General features: G+C 42.0%; 2 protein-coding genes across 3 annotated transcripts in view; one reads left to right on the plus strand and one right to left on the minus strand.

Annotated features, from left to right (window-relative positions):
* Window positions 1–415: 415 nt before the first annotated feature.
* LOC311011226 (voltage-dependent calcium channel gamma-1 subunit-like) lies at window positions 416–11183 on the plus strand. Its single transcript, XM_084006046.1, has 4 exons — window positions 416–1002; window positions 7064–7138; window positions 9764–9910; window positions 10041–11183. Exons 1-4 carry the CDS (start codon window positions 765–767, stop codon window positions 10271–10273), a joined length of 693 nt encoding a protein of 230 aa, XP_083862172.1. The 5' UTR covers window positions 416–764; the 3' UTR covers window positions 10274–11183.
* An 809-nt stretch (window positions 11184–11992) lies between these two features.
* Window positions 11993–20655, minus strand: part of helz (helicase with zinc finger) — a 56328-nt gene continuing 47665 nt past the window's right edge. The window contains exons 27-33 of one of the 2 annotated variants that reach the window (XM_084006012.1): window positions 19932–20136; window positions 19727–19809; window positions 19086–19599; window positions 18695–18950; window positions 17638–18418; window positions 16319–16610; window positions 11993–16220 (exon numbers count right to left, since the gene is read on the minus strand). In XM_084006012.1, the coding sequence (XP_083862138.1) occupies window positions 15841–16220; window positions 16319–16610; window positions 17638–18418; window positions 18695–18950; window positions 19086–19599; window positions 19727–19809; window positions 19932–20136 (2511 nt within the window). In that variant the 3' untranslated portion in view covers window positions 11993–15840. Of the gene's footprint in view, window positions 16221–16318; window positions 16611–17637; window positions 18419–18694; window positions 18951–19085; window positions 19600–19722; window positions 19810–19931; window positions 20137–20655 lie in introns of both variants that reach the window. The other variant, XM_084006011.1, reaches the window with a different exon arrangement.

A 20655-nucleotide genomic window follows, 5' to 3' on the forward strand; every position in this document is an offset into this window, starting at 1 on the left:
TAAGTGGGCACCCTGACAGGAATGACTAAAAGCAGTTTTGTTCCATCAGGGCACCTCTACTGTGTGACAGCTGGAGCCCTCCTACTCTTTATAAACACAACCTTGTTCCCCTTATACAGTAAGGAGGCATCGTAGTGAGTGCCTGCACGTCAATGGAAACACGATCTAGCGAAAAAATATTCCCGTCAATGCCGAAACGCTGCCGGTGCATATTGATAACAAACAATTAAGGCGAGTCCACTTATTATGGCATGTTACACATCTCCACCCACTGGCGCTGTAACCGGATAAGCAGACAGCCTGACAACTTGACTCACCGGTCACATTTATAGCATCCAACCACCCCACCACCACCACCACCACGCGGAGACTTCCCCATGCCGTTGCCCACCATTGCCCACTGACAGACAGTTTGTGTGGTCATCAACTTTCTTGAGCTACCTCAACAGCTGTAAGTCTAAACTTGCAGCCCAACAGTTGTACAGCAACTCCTAGTGAGTAGGGAAAAGGGGGACCTGAAAGTAGGACAGTGCAGTCTGGCCCCTTTCCCCTCGAACCAGAGGCACAGATTTTTGCGACAGGGGGAGAGAAGACACTAGTGCGAGGCGGAGAGACAGAGAAGGAGAAGAGACTTTTTGGGAAGCTTGCTGCAGTCACTGAGGAAAGCAACTCCTGGGATACAGACCGGTGTGTTCACACTGCAGAACATCCTTTTACATCTGGGGAAGAAGATTCACTGAGCAGAGATCTCCCCACCTGGAAACATGCACAAGCGCACAAAGATAAAGATTGCCATCTTCGTGCTGCTGGTGGGCATGGCTTGTATGTTCACTGCGGTGATAACGGACCATTGGGCTGTGCTCAGCCCGCAGGTGGAGAAAGTCAATGAGACGTGCGAGGCGGCCCACTTCGGCCTGTGGAGGCTGTGCAAGAAGCACATCTACATCAGCTCGGAAAACTACATCCAGGGGCATGGCTGCGGACCCATCAGCCTTCCTGGAGGTAAGAGAAAAACCTTCTGGAGCTGGCCGATAACATGACATGACTGTGTTAATATTGTTTGTCTGTGACCGCGAGCTGCCTCTACGCTATCCAGCACACAGCTCTGAGGTATGAAGCATCTAAGAATAGAGGATCAGTTGTCGGGGGATATGACATTTTAAACTTATATAAACTTCCTCGTGAAATGGAAGAAAGATCGTTATCTTTATTTAGATGCCTGTAGCCTTGCAAACAACATGGTAAACTTTTTTCCAACTTTAAAAGTAGTTGTCAGTTGATTTTGCCTGAAAGTGTAATGGAGGAAAAAATATTTTTTTTTTATGTTGTTGAAATGCAACTAGAGATGGTTGGGTGAGGGTTAAATTCTATCAGGCTGAGCTGCAGGCTGGAGACAAGCCGATTTGAGAGCAGACTGGAAGCGAGTAGGCTGGAGGAAAACTGACAGGGGGACAGGCTGTGAATCATCAGGGGTGTTGAGGACATCCTTAGCACAGCCAGGTAAAGAATCTCAGCCTTGGCCTTTTTGCTCACCTACATACCGGTATACGCAGGCCAGAGAATAAAACAATTCATAGAGTTCCTCCTCAAAACGAATGTCTGCTCAGTCCATCACAGTCTGTCATAGTTTTAGAATTCAAAAGGGGACCCAAATGCAGAACACCAGGCAGGTAGGTTGAATTAAACAAAAAGGTGTGCTTTAACTACAAGCTGGTTCAAACAACAGACAGGATAATAAGATGTCACATGAGGAAACATGACTTTCAAATTAAAACAGGAAACAATCTAAATCCAAAAGCCCTAGGACCATGTCAGAAATACTTCCAAATACCACTACAGTCCTTACAGACTGGAATCGAACAACATTGATTGAATCAGCGTTGACCTGGTGCTAACAAGACTCCTGTCTCAATGACTTGTAGAAACACGCTGGTAATCTTGAGAGAAATCGGAGAAACCATTATCTGATTGTTGCTTATTTATTGACTCTATATGTCACTTTATGTAAATGAGCCTGGATTGACTTCAACCAGAGATGACCAAGAGTGAGCCGTGGAGTCCCGAGAGACTGCAGGCTTTCACCAAGCAAACAACATAACAGTCAACATAACAGCTTTTCTTTTTAAAGAGGCATTGATTAGTAAAACTAGCTTGTTAATTTATTCTCCATACAACTCCATACGTCCATATGCATATGTACCATACAGACACTGTGAAACATAATCATTAAATTCACTTTGAAATAAAACACAATTAACAACTCAAACTAAGAACATACTGTATTTAAATACATTTTGAGGTTGTACTTTACTTCAGTATTCCCATTGGTAACACTTTAATTTAGACATCCCATAGTTCCCCAATAACCATCTTTAGTTTGTGATTGATGCTTCTCTTGTCATTAAGACACTTCTAAATGCTTATAAACTCTACCTAAATACTCCTCATTAAAATACAAATGAATAAATGGGTTGTGTATCAGAATACAGTCTCTCGTAATTAGTCCCAAATAACACCCTTCCATTGTATGTAAAGGAAACTGTTGCAGACGACTTGACAACTGAAAGAGTGAAAGCACAGACTACATGCCCAAGATGAAACACAGGTGAGACCAGCGGCGAGACTTAATATCAGATTAATTGGCTTGCACCAAGAGGTTGGGCTCCAGCAGGGGGGTTAGCTACTGGATTGTGTTGCCCAGAGGAACAGGAGTTGTCTGGGACCTCCAACACAGGGACAGGTTTGCATACTGGTTGGTGGCTGACAAGGATCTTCAAGGCCCTCTCAAGGCCCAGGAAATGCCTCAGGAGCTGAAACAGACTGAGATGCATGCTTGAGGTTAGCCGAGTGGAGGCTAGGCTAGCAGACTGGAAGAAAACTGACTGGGAGGCAGATTGGGAATCAGAGGTGTTGAGGAAGTCCTGAGCACAGCCAGGTATAGAGCTTCTCCTATAGACCCTCCCCTCTCTGCACCTCTCAACGGCATCTCCATAGTCAGAAATACAAGTCATATAGTTCTTCCTCGAAAAGAATGTCTGCTGGGTCCAAGTGGGTCAGGCTAAGGACCCAAATACAAACCAGGCAGGTAGGCTGGATTTAAGAAAATACTACAAAACGGACAGGCAACTGAGGGAACAGTCTAACAAGTCCACTTTCAAAGAAAAAACACAAAAAACTAAACTAGAAACAAATAAGAACAGCACAAGGGAAAAACCAGCAGCGAGCAGACAGCTGGAAGAGGACAAGCCTGCAGACTAAATACACCAGGGACTAATTAACTAATGTAACACAGGTGAGACAGAAACACGGCAGGAAGTAAAATAAGATACGTGCATGAAGACGGTGACTTTCAAATGAAAACAGGAAACAGTCTACATCCAAAAACACGAGGACCAGGACAGAACTCTTCCACCAGCAACCTTAATGATTGTAACTGAATCAAACGAACATAAACAGTGAGCAGTTGCTGACGAGCAGCGTCTCCTGTCTCGGTGACTTGTGGTGACAGTCGGCGCTGGCAAATTGACCGTTATCTGAGAAACCATTGCCTGACTGTGATGGTTACTTGACTCTGCATGTCGCTTTAAGTAAATTAGCCTCACCAAATATGTCCAACTCACAAAGCTGACAGGAGCTCAAATATGGATGGTGGCTGTTAGACTTTGGGGAATCCCAGACACCGTCTGCCTGCAGGGTCGTTCCAGGAGATGAGATGTCTAAAGGCGGTGGTGAACACATGGCAGGCATGTGCTGAATGTACTGAATCAGCTCAGCCTAGCCAGGCATGCAGGGAATTAATCCGATTGTCAAGACAAGAGGCGAATGCTTCTAAAGGCTTCATCTGGGCATACTGTAAATATTTGGAAAATGACTTTATTATAGTAGCATTGCAAAGAGTGAGAACTAGCCACTTGCTCCTAATAAATGGCCTTCATGTACACAACCATGCATGGGATTAGTGACGGCCACCTTGACAGCCTTTATTTGAGAAGTGAGTATATCCCTCAGTTACCAGGGGTTTCTCCCGGCTCAATAGCTGTATTTGGACAGGAACATTATTGTTTATGATAGCCACATGTCTTCAGAGAGGTGTCACCCTCTGATCCAAAGCAGGACTTAAAAAGTATGGGACACTCATCTGGAAAATATGGGCCGAGTTGTTGTCCAGGCAGACTGCTGACAAAGCGCAGATGGTGAGAATGCAGACTCACATTACACATTGTTTCAGCTCAAAGAAAGAAAGAAAGGTACCATAGGGTTATTTAAGTTAAAGGTGCTATATCTAGTAGAGATGTGTGGCTTTCCTCGCGTGCTCTTTTTCTATTGGTCTTCAGGTACGTACAGTGCTCCACCTTTCGGCATCATACAAAGACGAGTGATCACTGTAATGCATTTGCTATGGTTCCAGGACCAGAAAGGGTGTGATTTTGTTAATAACGTTATGCAAACTGTTCAGCAAGAAGTAGTTGTGGTTTTAAATATAGGCCGCATAAATACTCAGCTGTCTTGGGTGGGAGCTGCGAGGGTCAAGTGTTCACGCCAAGCCCGGCGGCCCTCTGAGTGACGGGGCCGCATGGCGGAGTCCTGCATAGCTCTAAGCCGGCCTGCTGTCCCACCAAACTGTTCCCACGGGACCCTCTCGCAGCTTCATGTCTCCGTGCAGTCCACGCGGTCACTCAAATTACTGTACACTCCCCAGGGATGGGATGCATAGTCCAAAAAGAAAGCGCTACCTCTAGGATTTTGCCTTTATAGGCAACATAGGTTATATCGAATAACCCACCAACCCAAGGATAGGCGTCGTATATGGGGACGGGTGCCAGTGATGACTTTAACACTGAAATAGACACGTGTCATCTGGTTCTGTGGGTTTACAGCTGAATCATAGATCTTGTTTACTTCTTTGGAGTGTCCTTGATCTCACAGTCCGCCAGGTATCAGAGGTCAAATCCAGCGCAACTGTAAATGATTTGTTAAAAAAAAAGTTTAGCATTAAAATCTGTCAAAAAAACAGAAGTTTTGGTGTCATGTGCTCTCGTACCCAACAACACTTCACTCGTGTGTGCTGTAGGAATGAGAGAGGCTACGACACCCAAAATAGAGCAGACAAAACAAAAACCAGGGCTCAGAAGTCTGGGCCAATCTTAGCTCTCCCACCCCCCATAGACAGAATGTGCACGCAGCTACACCAAAGCTATAAACAAAAGTGGAATTTGTGCAGAAATGGTGCTAATCCGATGTCCTGAGCTGATCTTTGGGAAGATGACGGATTACCCTATTAGGAACAAGAGAGGCTTTACAGCGCTTGTCAGCAGAGCCTAGCAGGACACGGACCAGCAACAAGTGGTGCAGCAGAGCGTGTCAGTGTGTGCAGCATGCTTCGACAGATGAAGACAGATTTATTTATGACCACCAGCTTGTCATGTGTTTCGTGGCAGCGTTCCTCTCTAAAGATGGTACAAAAAGGTGTTATTACGGAACAGATATTGACCTCAAAGCCACTTCAAGGCTTAATCAATGCTGAGTGGCTCCACTTAACAAACCAGACATCCATTTGGCCAATGAAGAGCCACTTGGCCTGCTGGTAGTTCTGATACTTTTCAAACGTGGAGCTAAAAATAAATCTCACCCACAGGTGAAACCATGTTTCCTGCCATGGAAAGAGTCGGTAAAGAAGACGGATTTTCTTAAAAACATGAATATTTGGGGGAAATTAATAAAGTTCAAAGGTCATTTTCAGCCTCTCCTTTCAATGCAAGGCTCAGAAGTACAGCTAGTTGACAAGCCGCTATCACACATATACATTATGTGCCTTCTACAGTGAAACCAGTGGAGCTTGTTGCTTAGTAACAGCCCTTTTTATGGCCAGTCCCTATCCTCATTCATAAAAACATTTTTTTTTTTTTTTGCCCACAGCATTAAAAGCTAATCATTTCAAAATAGGTCTTTTGTAAACATTGCAATGTTCGCTTGGCTCGGGAAAAATATGACTCAGAGTAATTGTTTGTGCCTATTCTATCAAATGGCTCTGTGTTATTTCCTGGTAGAGCCATCTGCCTTCACATTTAACTTGTTTTCATGGCTTACAGGGTACATAGGAAAATGATCTACCATCCCAGCGCATGTCATCAAGCTCTAGCTGTTAGATGATACCGTGCACTACATCATATTTTCAAAGTACACATAAAAGAGAGAGTGCTTAGCTCCACGTGATAGTTGCGATAGAGTGATCCGGTGTTACATACTGTACATAAACATTCTCACTCATACGATCATACCAACCCACAACAGATTCCCTTCTCATCGCCCTGACATTCTTCTGCTTTTAGAAACAGGTGTCACATAAAGTGAAGCCGCGACTGTTGAACGAGAGCCAGCCCGTCTGCACTCCTACTTTTAAGCATGTCCCTCCAACTATGTGGTACGAGATAAATCAATCGACAGGAAACCAAACCTGTTTGCTTTCCTTTCTTTTTTTTTCTTATGCTACATAATCGGCATTGCTTAATTTATTTGTGCAAATCCCTGAGGTTTAACACCTCGTCTACTAGAGACGACATGAACGTGATCTATCTATCTATCTATCTATCTATCTATCTATCTATCTATCTATCTATCTATCTATCTATCTATCTATCTATCTATCTATCTATCTATCTATCTATCTATCTATCTATCTATCTATCTATCTATCTCATGGAGGATTATCTTTTAAGTAAAGAACGTCATTTTCATCTCATTGTTTTGGTGTTACAGGCTGCAACTTGCTTTTACTTTTCTCCTCAACCCCTTCTACGGCAGCTATTTTCAACAAATAAAAAAAAAAACTCCCATAAGTCCTGAACACCCAACTGCATACTGACACAGTTAGTGGCTGCATGCTCAATGTGAAGCATTTAGGACCTAAAAATCTAAGATATATTCTTCAAGAGTTGGAGAAATATTGGTGAATATTTTACGTAGAAATGATAAGGTTGAGAGAGTGTGTATATATACAGTATATACTGTACATATTGATGCAGGTGAAACTTTGAACTAAATCCTATTTTCTTTCTTTTCACAGAGGAAAACTGCACTTACTTCAGACACTTCACCCCAGGGCAGGATGCTGAGATATTTGAATATAAAACACAAAAAGGTAGGTTTCTGTTTGTGGATCCCTTCCTCTATCATCATAACTTTCATTCCATCCTGTAGAAACATGAAAAAAGAAGGGATTCATTTGTGAATTCATTTTGAAAATATGTTCCCTGGAACATTAAGATATCACAGTCCTTGTGAAGTGGAACATCATGCTGGCTGCATCATGTATCTCCAAATGACCTGTCCTGCTGCTGCTGCTCTCTGTGGGTTCAGATTTTCACTTCTGACCGCAGGACAGGCATTGGTGTCACAGCAGGAGTATTGGATCAGCTGTCAATGATGAAAATCTTCATAGGACGCGATAAAGTCCTGCCTGAAAGCTAAATTGATCTTCCTTTATCCTTTCCAGGCTAAAAGTCAATGTGCTTCCACATGTCATAATGTACGTTTTTCATTTTTATAATACTACTCAGACCTTTTTCTTTTCGAGGATCATATTGGAAAGACACCCAATGTAAACGTTTGTTTCCCCTATCGTGTTTGTCAGCTGGGGGTAAAAGTTCACTCACTAAGTCACAGAATGGAATATCAATAATAATATTGATTGTACTATGTTTTGTGATACTGTATCGATCACATCACTATTGATTTTCAATGAATAGTTTACATGCACAGATTTGTGGCAAACAGTCGCTCTGTGATGCTTAATGATGCAGCGATTGTGACAAAAGGCAAATGCAGATCCTGCTTTTCTGATTGCAAAAAAAAAAAAATGACAGTGTTTGTTCCAGCCCAGTTCCAGATTCCTTCTTCCAATTTCTTCCATCGCCTCTGCATTGTTCCAGCTGTGACCGCGCTGAGCCCACTCAGTTGTATGACAACCCTCCCATGTAATGTGCGTTAGGGGGCCGGGCCCATGTGGAGCGCTGTCACACTCAATTATTGGGGTGTAAATGTGAATTGTCTTGTGCATGAAGTTGTACACACACCCACACCCTAAACTCAGAGATGCTAATGTAAGAATCCATACGCCTCCTCCATCCTCAAACACACACACACACACACACACACACACATGAGAGACGCACTGCAACTTTGCTGGAATGATTGCATCACTGACCTAAGTCCCCTCCAGTGTTATTCACTCTTGACTGAGCCATTTGGCAACAGGCCTATACCATAATAGCGCGGTTGAATGAGCATAGTGGGTGTATGTCACCACAGGCACATCCATCCATACAGTAAGACCCTTGTCTGCCATGGGGAGTTCGCCAGTAGAAAATAAATGAGATGTGATGAAAATCAATAATGCTGTAGGAAAGATTCTGAGCATTTGCAGGTTTTTCCATAACTTTTACAAACACAAGTTAACAATGCAAAATGTCTACATGAACTTGATGAACCTACACTATGTATACACAAAGATGGATTCTTCACATCTAGAGCAAAGCCATATATATATATAGGCCTAGTATCTCACAGACACACAAATACCAACACATATCCTGCAGTACTGTGGCTTCAAATCCAAACACCTTTTGCCCTGAATGATGACTTTTAAAAAATATTATTATTATTATTAATTGTGATACTACAGACTTTTTAAAACATCAATTTTCTGAGGAAAGAGAAATCCCTCAGCGGGGTTACGCCCTGTACCACTGAAACACTGTCCTTTTGATGTCTACCTTGCTCTGGGTGTCGAGCTAGCCGATGAGCTCCACAGACATGCAGTATCTCAGAGAACACAGTGTTCGGGGTGCGGCTCGCCTCCCCCTGCCAGCAGAAGATGAAGGACTCCCTCTCCCCAAAGGAGTGCCGCTCCCCTGGGCACGGTTCACAGGCAAACAGGCGGCAGATCAAAGGCCTCACCATCCTATCCACCCCTCTGATCGAAAACACAACACACAGCCGGCTGCTGTTCCCGTTACACAGACACCCTGTATCTGTAAAGCTCATTCATATAGCATAGTTGTAAATGTAAAGATCTTTATAGCAAGTCTGATGACGTTCTATATTTTACTTTAAAAAATTTTACTGAATTGAGTGTGCCATAGAGCTCGGGTGTCGTCCCAAAATGATTCAAAACACATCAGTGAGTAGCACTGTTGCACTGGGGGACATGTTACATCATTAGCATTAGCACTATAGTTGACTTTGAGCATGTACAGTCAACACTTTTCAACAAAATACAGTGTTCGGAAATAACTGAGCGACAAAGGGAAACTCATTTTTTTAAAGATGTATGTCTTCAGCGGGAACCAAACTGCTTGGATGCAACAGAAAGGATGGAAAAGTCTCTAAACCAATGCATTCGTGTTTGTTTTGTTAATGGGATTTCTCAACTATAAGACAATTATTGAACTAGGAAGGCACTCGGAGAGCACAGATCTCCACCAAGACCATGGCCACCTGTCTCTCAAATGTTCTCTCAAACGAGTCCTCCTTTGCCAACCCTTTCAACAAGTTTCATGACAATCTGGGCCATGACAGTTTACCATAATCCTCCAGACTAACAAATGAAGAAAACCCACAACAAACTGAACTGAAAACATCGGGGAGCCTTATCCCCTTCTGAGCCTAAACTGACACTAATGATAGCTCAAACGATAGGAAATTGTTGCACAAAACCAGGAAATGTAATGTCAACACTCTTGGTCTGTTTTTTCTTCTTCTCCAGAGTACAACATCTCGGCAGCGGCCATCTCCATCTTCAGTCTGGCCTTCATGATCCTGGGCTCTCTGTGTTTGATGGCATCATTTAGCGGGAAAGGCAAAGGGAGAGACTACCTCCTCAAACCAGCCGGCATGTTCTTCGCATTTGCAGGTGAGTTGAGTTATACATGCATACATTTCCTGCGGCGTTTACAGTTTGGAATAAAAAAAAAAATCACTTTGTCTTCATGCGATGGCTGTAACTACCTAACTGTGTGTTCACACATCCTTCTCCTTCCCAGGCCTCTGCGCCTTCATCTCACTGGAGGTGATGCGCCAATCAGTCAAACGCATGATCGAGAGCGAGGAGACGATCTGGATCGAGTACTACTATGCCTGGTCCTTCGCCTGCGCCTGCACGGGCTTCGTCCTCCTCTTCCTCACCGGCATCGCCCTGCTGGTCCTCTCCATGCCCCAGATGCCGAGGAATCCATGGGAGACCTGCATGGATGCTGAGCCGGACCAAGTCGAGTGACGGCTACGCAGACAGACAAATAAAGGATGAGATTGTTTTTTTTTAAATTTAGTACAGATTTGAGTAGAGATTCATTTTAAGAACAAGAGCTGGCCATTAAACTGGTTTTGGGGGTGGATGGACCGTAGCCATAATGGGAAATTCACCTACCTACAATAACACAGTGACTTCAATGTGGCCGTTTATCTGAGTTTCAAATATTGGCCTTATCCTGTATGCCTCCCAGTGTAAAATAAGGCAATCCTCTTAAATCTAAGTAAGAGCCAACCTGGTCCAAATGTGTGCTTCTGTTGTCCCTCTAGGCTATGTGTCTGGTTTGGTCTACATGAGCTCATCATTCTATCATTTTACACCCATTAGTTCAAAAGACATTAAGATTTTTAGTTGAGTTCACATTCTGAGGATATAGTGCATGTATGGCCTTGACATCTAGTCATGTGATTTTATGTTCTGCATTATGTATGATATCTTGTACATATCTAATGTTCATCTGTTGATTTTTGTATGGGATCGCTCAAGGAATCTCTTACTTCTGAGAAATATAGATTAAGAAAAAGAAGTCGAGACGTGTGTATTTAAATGTTAAACGTGTTCTATTACTTAGATTTAATAAGAACCTTTAAAGAGGAAGGGTGTCCCGTTAAAAGAACGTTGAATGAATGACTGATTTTGTGTGTGTGTGTGTGTGTGTGTGTGTCAGGCAGAATGCTAAACACTACACAGTCTGTATGTTGGAAAAGGTTCAGCTCTAGCAGGTGCACATACAAGGCCTTTTACTCTTTGTTGACAGCTTCCAAACTAGAACCGATGAAACAAAAAATTCTCTGTTCGTTTTCCTGCGTCATCGTGACCCATTTGAAACAAATTGGTATTGCCGCGTTGTACTGTATCTGTGGGTAATGTGAGAAAGTCTCTCCACCAGACATTTGTTTTTTTCATCCTGCTCACCTGCTGTATGAAATAGCTGCATGTCGAGGAGAGCAGTTTAGCACTGCATGCTTGTGCAAAACCTGCAGCTGTTTGTGAGAGCAACTGTCCATGTTATGAGCTTGCTTGGAACTAAAGTCCATTAAGTTTCTTTATAATTATATTCCTTTTGATCGGCCGTAACATTTCGGATGTTTGACTAAAAAACAAGTGAAAGAAAAAGGAAAAAAATAGATTAGCTGTGGCAATTGAATTTCTATATTCTTAAGTCTTTTATATGTTTTTCATTGAATATGGAATCCAGTTATACACGTTTGCAGCATATTCTGTGTATGTTCGTTATGTGCCATATCTTTGTAATCAAAATTAAATCTTAATACGCCTTGGAAAAGTTTATACTGAGATTACTTTGTGTTGTTTTTGTTTGCTTCCTTTGCTTTCATGTACCAAAGAACAAGGCACGAGGATGAGTGGTGGTGGATGAGACCTTCAGGTCCTGCTAAGCGGACACTGTAGTGATCTCCTTCTTGTTTTATTGCGGTTAAGTTGAATTATCTTAATTTTACACCATACAACGCTACAATTTCATACGTTTTATTAGTATATTTGTTTTTGGAAAATTTGGTAAATAAATTATCTTCCCAGAAAAAAAAATGTGCATTTACCTTCTTTTGTCAAGACCTAAGTGTTCTGACAGCAAAACCCCTATTAATTCCTGGACATGGTGGACCAGCTGATTCTCTACAGTCCTACTGTATAATGCAGAGGATGATTAAAAAAAGACCAAACTCAAGCAGTTTCAATAAAAACACTTTAATAGAGAAACAAATAAAAAAGAAAATAAACCTTTGAAACACAGTCTAAATCCTTTATTATAACCACCACCAATTGAAATGAAGAAGAGCAAAACAGATCTATTCATTACTTTGTACCCACGAGAGGGGAACCAACTGGGAGGCTGGGAGAACAGGTGTGCCATTGATTCACTGCAGCAAGGGAAGAACGGAGGAGAGCAAACAGATAACAGGAAGAGATGTGGCGTTTATAGAAGGCTGAACACAGTGCTCTCTACTGGCTGGGCAGAAGGTTGCTCCCTTTCCATGTGCCACACACATACACACAAGTTGGTTTCGCTGTGTTTCCTTAAAAAGCAATTCAATGTCTTAAAGAAATTCATTTATATGACATATGGTGCAACATGTGAGAGATGAAAACATTTCAAATCCAAATTCATTACAAGAGTAAAGATCCTTAGATTCATAGCAAAGATTCTGTCAAATTTTTTGGAAACAGAGAAAGGTTGAAAATGAAGCCTCGACAACAAATGACGGAAATTTGTAAATTAAATCCCTTTAAGACGTCTTTGGCTCAATCTCTTCTGCTTAAAAAAATAAATAAAAGTGAAGAAGCAGTGAAATATTAGTATTGCACAACTTCAGAGATTAGCCAATGACTGCTTTGGGGAAAATTATTCCCACAAACAAAGATGTCCAAAGCTTTGTAAATACGACACACCAGGAAGCAACCTCAGCTTCAGCCCTGCTAAGTAACTGCAGAAAGAAAAAAAAGAACTTACATGACCATTACATATTTGATTGAAATGTTAGTAAAATATTATAATAGTTTTGTTGATAATGTCACAAGTTATTGTACACATCAAATAATATACCAAAATTTGACTCTGTAGGTTGAACAAAAGCTTTTTTTTTTTTCTTTTTAAATTTTTTTTCATCCACAAATCAATACAAACCGATAAAAACAGGGATAAAAACCAGCCAGGTCATCTCAACATGCATGAAAAGAAAAACTTCTTCACATTAAAAAACAAAAACAAATCCATGTTGATTGTGGTACAGCTGTGACAAAACAAAACAGGACAAATCCAGCAACATATACTTAAAAATATGTATTGTACAGTGAAATAAGTCATCTTATAACAGCTGCAACAGAAATTCTCCTCTTTGTCAAATCAGCCAGACACCGTGTTAAGAAAAAAAAAAAAAAATCTAAAAAGTTACAACAAGATGTCGCAACTACCAACTGGGTTGTTGTCCATTTCTAGAATTGTTATTTTTTGTGAATTTGCATAATTAAAAAGGGCATACCTCTTCTTTGAACAACTTTTACAAAATTGAGGCGGTCCCAAAGTTCTTGTTTGTAAATACCTAGAAAATGCATATTTACAAGTATGTGTTGTTCTCCGCTAAGTCAAAAAATCTGGATCTTTGAATTACAATGTCAAAACTTAAAAACATACAAATAATACCATGACGCTCTCCACTGACTGTTAAAAACACATCTAAGTTATAGGCTGTGTGGTACTAGCTTTCTGGGGAGGTGACATCTTAAGAGATTAACCAGCGACTGTCTGTCTTTATTACAGTTTTATCAATTCGCAAACGGGGCAGTGGCGGTTTAAGAACTAAAACGAATGACACAACAGGACCGAGCATTGGATGACTGTTTCCAGTATTGCTTTCATCATAAAAAGAAAAAACCTTGGCAGATAGAATAACATCTTTTTATTTTTTAACCTGCAAGGGACTTCAGATCACCGGGGCTTCACTATGTTAGCACTAAAATGCATGTCCATGTGAGCTGCCTGGCCTCCGTGTGCGTCGGCTAACAAGCAACTCACTGATGTGAATGTTCTGGCGTATGTTCATCGCTGTGTTTTGAGAAGAAAGTAACGTGGATGTTTGCAAATGTAACGCACGGTCAGAGCTAAAAAAAGGGGGATGAGAATGAATCTACCACTTTCACATCAACACGGCGATCAGATCAAACTGAAAAAGCTGAATGATGTAATGCTCTGAATGTCCAGGAACAACGTGCGCGTCATGAACGACGACCTAAAAACAGACACGTTAACAGTCATACGTATTTGAACAGCATATTGTCTAGTTATTTTTACTTTGTGACTTTTTGGGTTAAATCTCAAGCCGAGTGTTTAAAAGTATTCTGTTTGCTTCAAATACACTGAAAAAAAAAAAAAAAAAATGGGATTGGGAAATGCTTTTGACGTAGACCTTTATGGTGAATGATCAATATTTTTGGAGGGACTGGTAGCAAATATTAGTTCATGGGAAAGATATGCAATTATTGTTTCTTATATGGTTGATATTATTCAGAGATTAAAAGATTGTCTTACAGAGGAAATGGCAAATGGTCTTTGGGCAGTCTCACTCACACTATGAAAAGGCATCTGGAAACGGGGAGAGTATATTCAGACCATAGATGGTATCAATGATCCGAATAACACACAGTATGCTGTTTGCTACAGTGACTAAGATCCAGGCCATTTCCAATCAAATAAAAAGCCACAAACAGTGAATTATTGATGTGTATTTACTACGAATCTACAGTTTTAATATACTTCAGATTTAACCAAAAAAAAATTGCTAACATTAAGCGTGTTCAAAAACGTCTGACAGGCAGTGTTGATCACACCCTTAAGTTTCAACTTACCTATCGTGACACATCACTCTGACCTCACCACTCCCTCTTCACTTTCACAAACCTTCAGAGTACTGCAACATCTTAAAAAAACTCAATGTCAATTAGTGCCAACAAAAAAAAACTACATTTCATATCCCCAACAGTTATTGAAACAATTTCTGTGGTTTTGTTGACACAAACAAACAAAATAAAATAAAATGACTGAGCATCATCAGCCACAAGCGAAGCGGTTTGGGATAATCTTATAGAAAGCGATGTCTGGTGTTCTCTGATCCTTAAAACAAACAAAGGAGGAATGACGTGGTTGCTGCTACTTTGACTTTTTTCACACTGTATCTATTGTTGCGGATGAGACAATGGTGAAAATTAAAATACATAATCAATATTTGTATCGTTACTTTTCAGTAAATAATCACATTTACTACTAATCACTGTAATAATTCCCAGCTATTCCCAGGATGTCTAAGAATTAAGGATCAGAAGCCAACAAACGGAAAACAATTAATTATGTAAATGCTAGCATGATACAGGAATTTAAGGACATGTCTGTGGCATACAATTCAGTCTTTTATTTTCTTTATATTTACAGATTAGAGGAAAATTTATCTACTTCTATACACTGTTCCATGTAGTTTCTGTGTCAGTTGACCACTTAGCTTTTGTCCTTTACCACAACTACAGTAGTATGAAAAATCAAGACGTAACGTCCACTCAAAAACTGAGGAATACAAAATGATAAAAACTTCAACATACTTATTTAGTAACCAACAAAAGAAACTTCAATAAGGAAAAATATGCAGGTAGCTAAGTGGTCAACCAAATCAAACCTTTTTTTATTTTTTATCTTTTTTTATAATTTTTTTTAGCATTACGTACATATACAAGTGTAGATAATATAAGTATATATTCATATATACATAATGAGTATGTATATATACCAGTAATGCATTCATTATATATACTTATTTTCTTCACAGATATGTGAAACAGGAGAAAAGATGACTGTTACAAATAAAAAGTTAAAATGAAACAAAATGCAGAAAACAAACCTACTGATAGAAACAATTTGTAAATGCACTTTGCACTATTTTTTTTTGTGTTTTAGAAACGGTTTTGCCTTTTTTTTTTTTTTTTTTTTTTTATATATTTCATCACTTACTTATTATGTGGAGGGGTGACACTCATTTAAAGTAGGAATAGTACCCATTGCTACCATTTGAACTTCCTATACTCAGCTCTTGTAGGAGGGAGAGAGGGTCGCTGTTCTTTTTGACCTGTTCAGGGCGTACAGCTCGGGGTTTGGGTGGAGCACGGAGGGCGCTGGCATAGGACATGGTAGGTGGTTTGCTTAAATTTGGAGCCCCCTGGTTGGCCTCTGTGGTAGCCTGCGGTGGTGGAGGCGGCGGTGGCGGCTGCTGCTGCTGCTGCTGCTTGTTATTGGGCATGAGAGGAGGAAACTGTCCAAGGTGCTGAAGGGAGTTGAGGGAGTGTGGGTGTGTCTGCTGTGCTGCTGTGACCTCGGCCTTCACCTGCTCCTCCGTCTGACGAAGTGCCTTGGAAGCTGGAACAGGATGGAACATGATGAATGGTTCTCAAGACAACGAAACAACTGTGTAACAGAACATGATGCTTAACAACAGAGTTATTTGAAATACTTACCCAGAAGGTCCCGGTGCTGAGCGAGTGTGCCGGCTCCGTTACATGGAATGTTCTGGAACGGACCGGGACCCCCACCATTACTGGGCCAGAGGTCATGTGAGGGGTAACCGTAGGGGGGATGTGGGTGCTGATGATGCTGTATGTGTGGATGAGGGTGGTCCTGGTGGTCTGACGTACAGGGCTGGCTCTGTTGGGGCAGGGCATTGTGGGTGTTGGCTGGAGACGACTCATCTGGGTAGCTAGAGGAGATGCGGCGCTGATAGAGAGGCCGGCCCGGACCTCTGGGTTCATACTGCAAAGATAGTAACAATGGATAAGGGAGTTAGACTGGTGGGCATATGACCTTAAAAGTAAAAGAGGCTTGCAGCCCTGAAGAATCAGTGGTCCAAAAAACAACAAGCACCACAATATCTTTCCACACTACTATTGATCCAGTGATGGAGGCATATATGAAAGAGAATACAATCCTGTGCTTATATTTGTTAAAAAACTGTTGCACACTTTTACATTCTACACCACCGCTGTGCTAAGAGACCTCATTTTTTTTAAAGATCAATCTCCCACGGCAATAATATAAGTATAATCCCTCCATCCCTAATGCATGTTACGCATTTGTCAGATCATACGTGCTACTAATAAAAATAGGACGAAATAGATGAGATTAAGCCAAGCAAACAAAGGTTTATCTTGAACACACGTGTAATTCATCTTCCTTTTTGCATTTGAGCTACACATTATTTACTTTAATATTAATTTTGCATCTCTATCAAAAGTGGGCAATTTGATGGTTCACATTCGCCTATGGACATACACCATTTACATTTTACCATGAACTTAACTCAACTTCATGGAACATTTAAAGCACATTATTTGCGCAAAGCCAGACTGCTAAATCTGTTATAGTGCTCACAGTACCAGTGTGGAAGAAATTCAATTCTTTATGGCTTTTAAGACTGGTGATGCCAAATGTCCCCCCCTTTACAGAAGATGTCAGAAAGGTAGAAAGTGAGAAAGACACAGAGAAAAAGTTGAACAAGCTGGCAATATCAAGGCAGTCAGCAAGTCTTTCCTATATGAACCAGAACCAAACTATCCAGGATGCTGTGGGAAATGCAGGGTACCTTCAAGCACAGAAACAATATATGATTGCTTAATATAAATACATTACAGTCACTGCAACATCTTTCTGAATTAGTTTGACCCTGCACTGAAGCCTGTGTCCCCCTAACTCCTCTAGTTTAGACATTTCATTTTAGTATACTAAGATTTTTGAAACTTTGATAAGGATCCAAATAATAATCCAAAGTTATCAAACTTACCTCATCTACATTGTGAAGGGCTGTAGCTGATGATGTTCTGGGGGACAGTGGGTGGTAGGACTCCTGTTCTGGACCTTGACTTTGTTGGTGTTGCTGCTGCTGCTGTTGTTGTTGTTGTTGTTGTAGTTGTTGCTGCTGCTGCTGTTGTTGTTGTTGTTGTTGCTGTTGCTGCTGCTGCTGCTGTTGTTGCTGCTGCTGCTGCTGCTGCTGCTGCTGCTGCTGTTGTTGTTGTTGTTGTTGTTGTTGTTGCTGCTGCTGCTGCTGCTGGTGCTGATGGTGAAGTTGCATTAGGTGTACTTGCTCCTGCCTGCTGGGGTGCGCCATGATGGGCAGTCCATAAGGAAGGCTGTGGCCCTGGTTTCCTAACAGGTGGTTCTGCTGTGGTGGGCTCACTGACGCAGCTCCACCATGAGGCCACTGGGCCTCTTGCAGTAGGTATTTGACCTGGGAGGAAGGGGGGCTGGCAGAATGGGCTGATGGCTGATGTGGGTAGCTACCAGTATTATACAGGGGGTTCCCTGGATGCTGCTGCTGGAGAGTTGGGTTGCTGAGAGGGTTGTCGTTGAGGAGATCACGGCCTGCGTCATGGGAATATGGTCCTGATGGGAAAGGGCCAGCATGATTGGAGGTGGGGGCTAAAGAGGATGAAGGGTCTCCTGCGGCACGGGACTGGGACTGCCGGTACTGGAGGAGACGCGATTGCGGTGGAGGCTGCATCTCAGCTGCCTCCCTGTGTTCAGGCTGTTCCTGTGGATGCATCTCTCTCAAGAGGCCTGGGTACCTGGGAAATAAAAATATATTTCTTGAACTCTGTATTGTGTTTTTAAGCAGCAGAAAGGAAAAGAAAACTTCTTTGGAACAATAATGAGGGGGAAGAATAACTGAGCAGCCAACAAAAAGAAGATACAGCAAAAGTTATGATATAAGAACTTATTTAAAGCACTTATGTTTAAGGTAAGCTCTACAGTGCACTTAACTGAAATTATTATTACTTTAACTCTACTGTGAAGTTACCAGACAATTAAAAATGACAATACAAACAGGTGCTTAGTCTAACCTGGTGAAAGGTGGCCCAGTGGAGGCAGAACTAACAGCTTCATCCTCCATATTGGCACTAAGGCCCCAACTAGCTGCTCGGAGCAGCTGATGGGGGAAGCGAGCCATGCCGGGTTGAGCAAGGTGGGCGAGCTGCTGTGGCAGAGGGAAGGCGACGCTGCCCTGGAGAAAAGGACCTGCCGCCTCCCCCCACTGGCCCAGTCTAGCTGCTTGCTGCTGCTGGCTCAGGGCGTCAAGAGCCAAGGGACCCTGGAGATCTGGAAGGGGAACAATGTGATTAGTTTTAAAATCACTGGTGATGTTCTGATGACTCAGTGGGCAAATTACCATTTCACATTCTAACTTCATGGATTTGGCCAACAAAAGGAAAACAAATATGATGCTCCACTCACCCAAACTATCTCCAAGGCTTCCATCCTGTCCGTCCTCCCCAAAGCTGTTGACCCTGTTGTGCTGCGACAGGCCTGGGTGGTGCCCCCCTGGGTGGCCCATTGGAGTCCTAATGGAGCTACTCATCTCTTCCACCCCTCCAGGATCTGGCCCATCCAAAGTGGGCGAGTGGACAGCCCTATGAGGGGGTATGGGGCCACTGAAGAAGGAAGCATTGTGGCTACCACCAGTGTAGGCAGGGCTGAGCTGCTGCTGCTGCTGCTGTTGACTTTGTGGAGCCATCCCTGGATGTTGAGGCTGGCTGACCCGATAAGGAAGCCTGGAGACTGGATACTGTGGGGGGAAGGCTCTTCCACTTGCAGGATGTGGAGGAAAAGCTGGGTTAGGTGGGGCCAGGTGGTAGTTGAGGGGTCTTTGGGCAGCTGAGGGATCTTTTCGATGGAGCAGAGCATTGGGAAATCCAAGCCCATCCGACTGCGAGTCGAGACTTCGACTTTGGCCTGTATCTAAATCTCCCTGCAGCAAAAAGTAAACACCAACCCAAACACAATGAGCAACGATGTGTAGCTCTACATAAAACAGACAAGTTGTGTATGGTTAAAACGAAAAATAAATTAATAAATAAAAAATCTCAACAACTTGCCTGTTTTTCCTTCATATCTGTGGTTTTCCTCTCGGGTGTCTGAAGACGGCTCTGTTCTGACTTTGGACATCCTTCCAATTTTCCTAAGAAGTCAAATACAAAAACAAACTTACTGCCATATGCTTGGCTATTTTATGCAGTCACTTCTTTCTATTTGATGCCATAATTTTACAGCAATTTGTTATTTTGGCTGGTTGAGGCACACCATTTCTGATTGGGTCTGCCTGTAGCTCCTTGTCAGGGCTGGGCTGACCCATTCCCAGATGAGAGGGGTGGGTTACTCCACTGTAAGGGATGGGGGAGCCTCGATTCTGGGCCTGCAACAGATTGAAGTTGTAGGCCATCGCTGCCGGGTGGCTCATGATGCGAGGGTCCACAGCAAAGCGATTCTGGTAACCCGGCCATGGCAACTAAGGAAATACAAACATATTGAACAATTATTGATCAAGTCATCTTGACAGTGGAGAGGGGCATAATAATGCTGTGGATTTTGGACAGGACCCAACCAATACAGGTAATGACGAACAGTAACGATTAGGATCTATGACATTGGTGAATGGTTGAATGGTAATGCCTATGCATACTTTGATTAAGTTAACATTTAATTTTGAGCTAGAAACCATGTGGAGCTCCACTGTCCATACAAAATTTTACATAAGAAACATACACCTAATACATAGGTGAGTCACAAAATAATACAGAACTAATCTACTATAAGACTGCATTTAGGTAATATGACTAAAGGAAATAATAATCCTGTGGTATACAATTAGTGAGGAAAAAATAACGAATCTCCACATAGAGAAAGAGCTAGTCAACCATTAAGAATGTTCTGTGAGAGCAAACCTATGATATTATTATATTATTATTTGTGATATTATTATTTATCACTTGTATTACACATTACACTAGCTGGTTAATATACCCTT

The sequence above is a fragment of the Eutrigla gurnardus genome (genome assembly GCF_963514095.1).
Source record: "Eutrigla gurnardus genome assembly, chromosome: 3".
Classification (NCBI taxonomy): domain Eukaryota; kingdom Metazoa; phylum Chordata; class Actinopteri; order Perciformes; family Triglidae; genus Eutrigla; species Eutrigla gurnardus.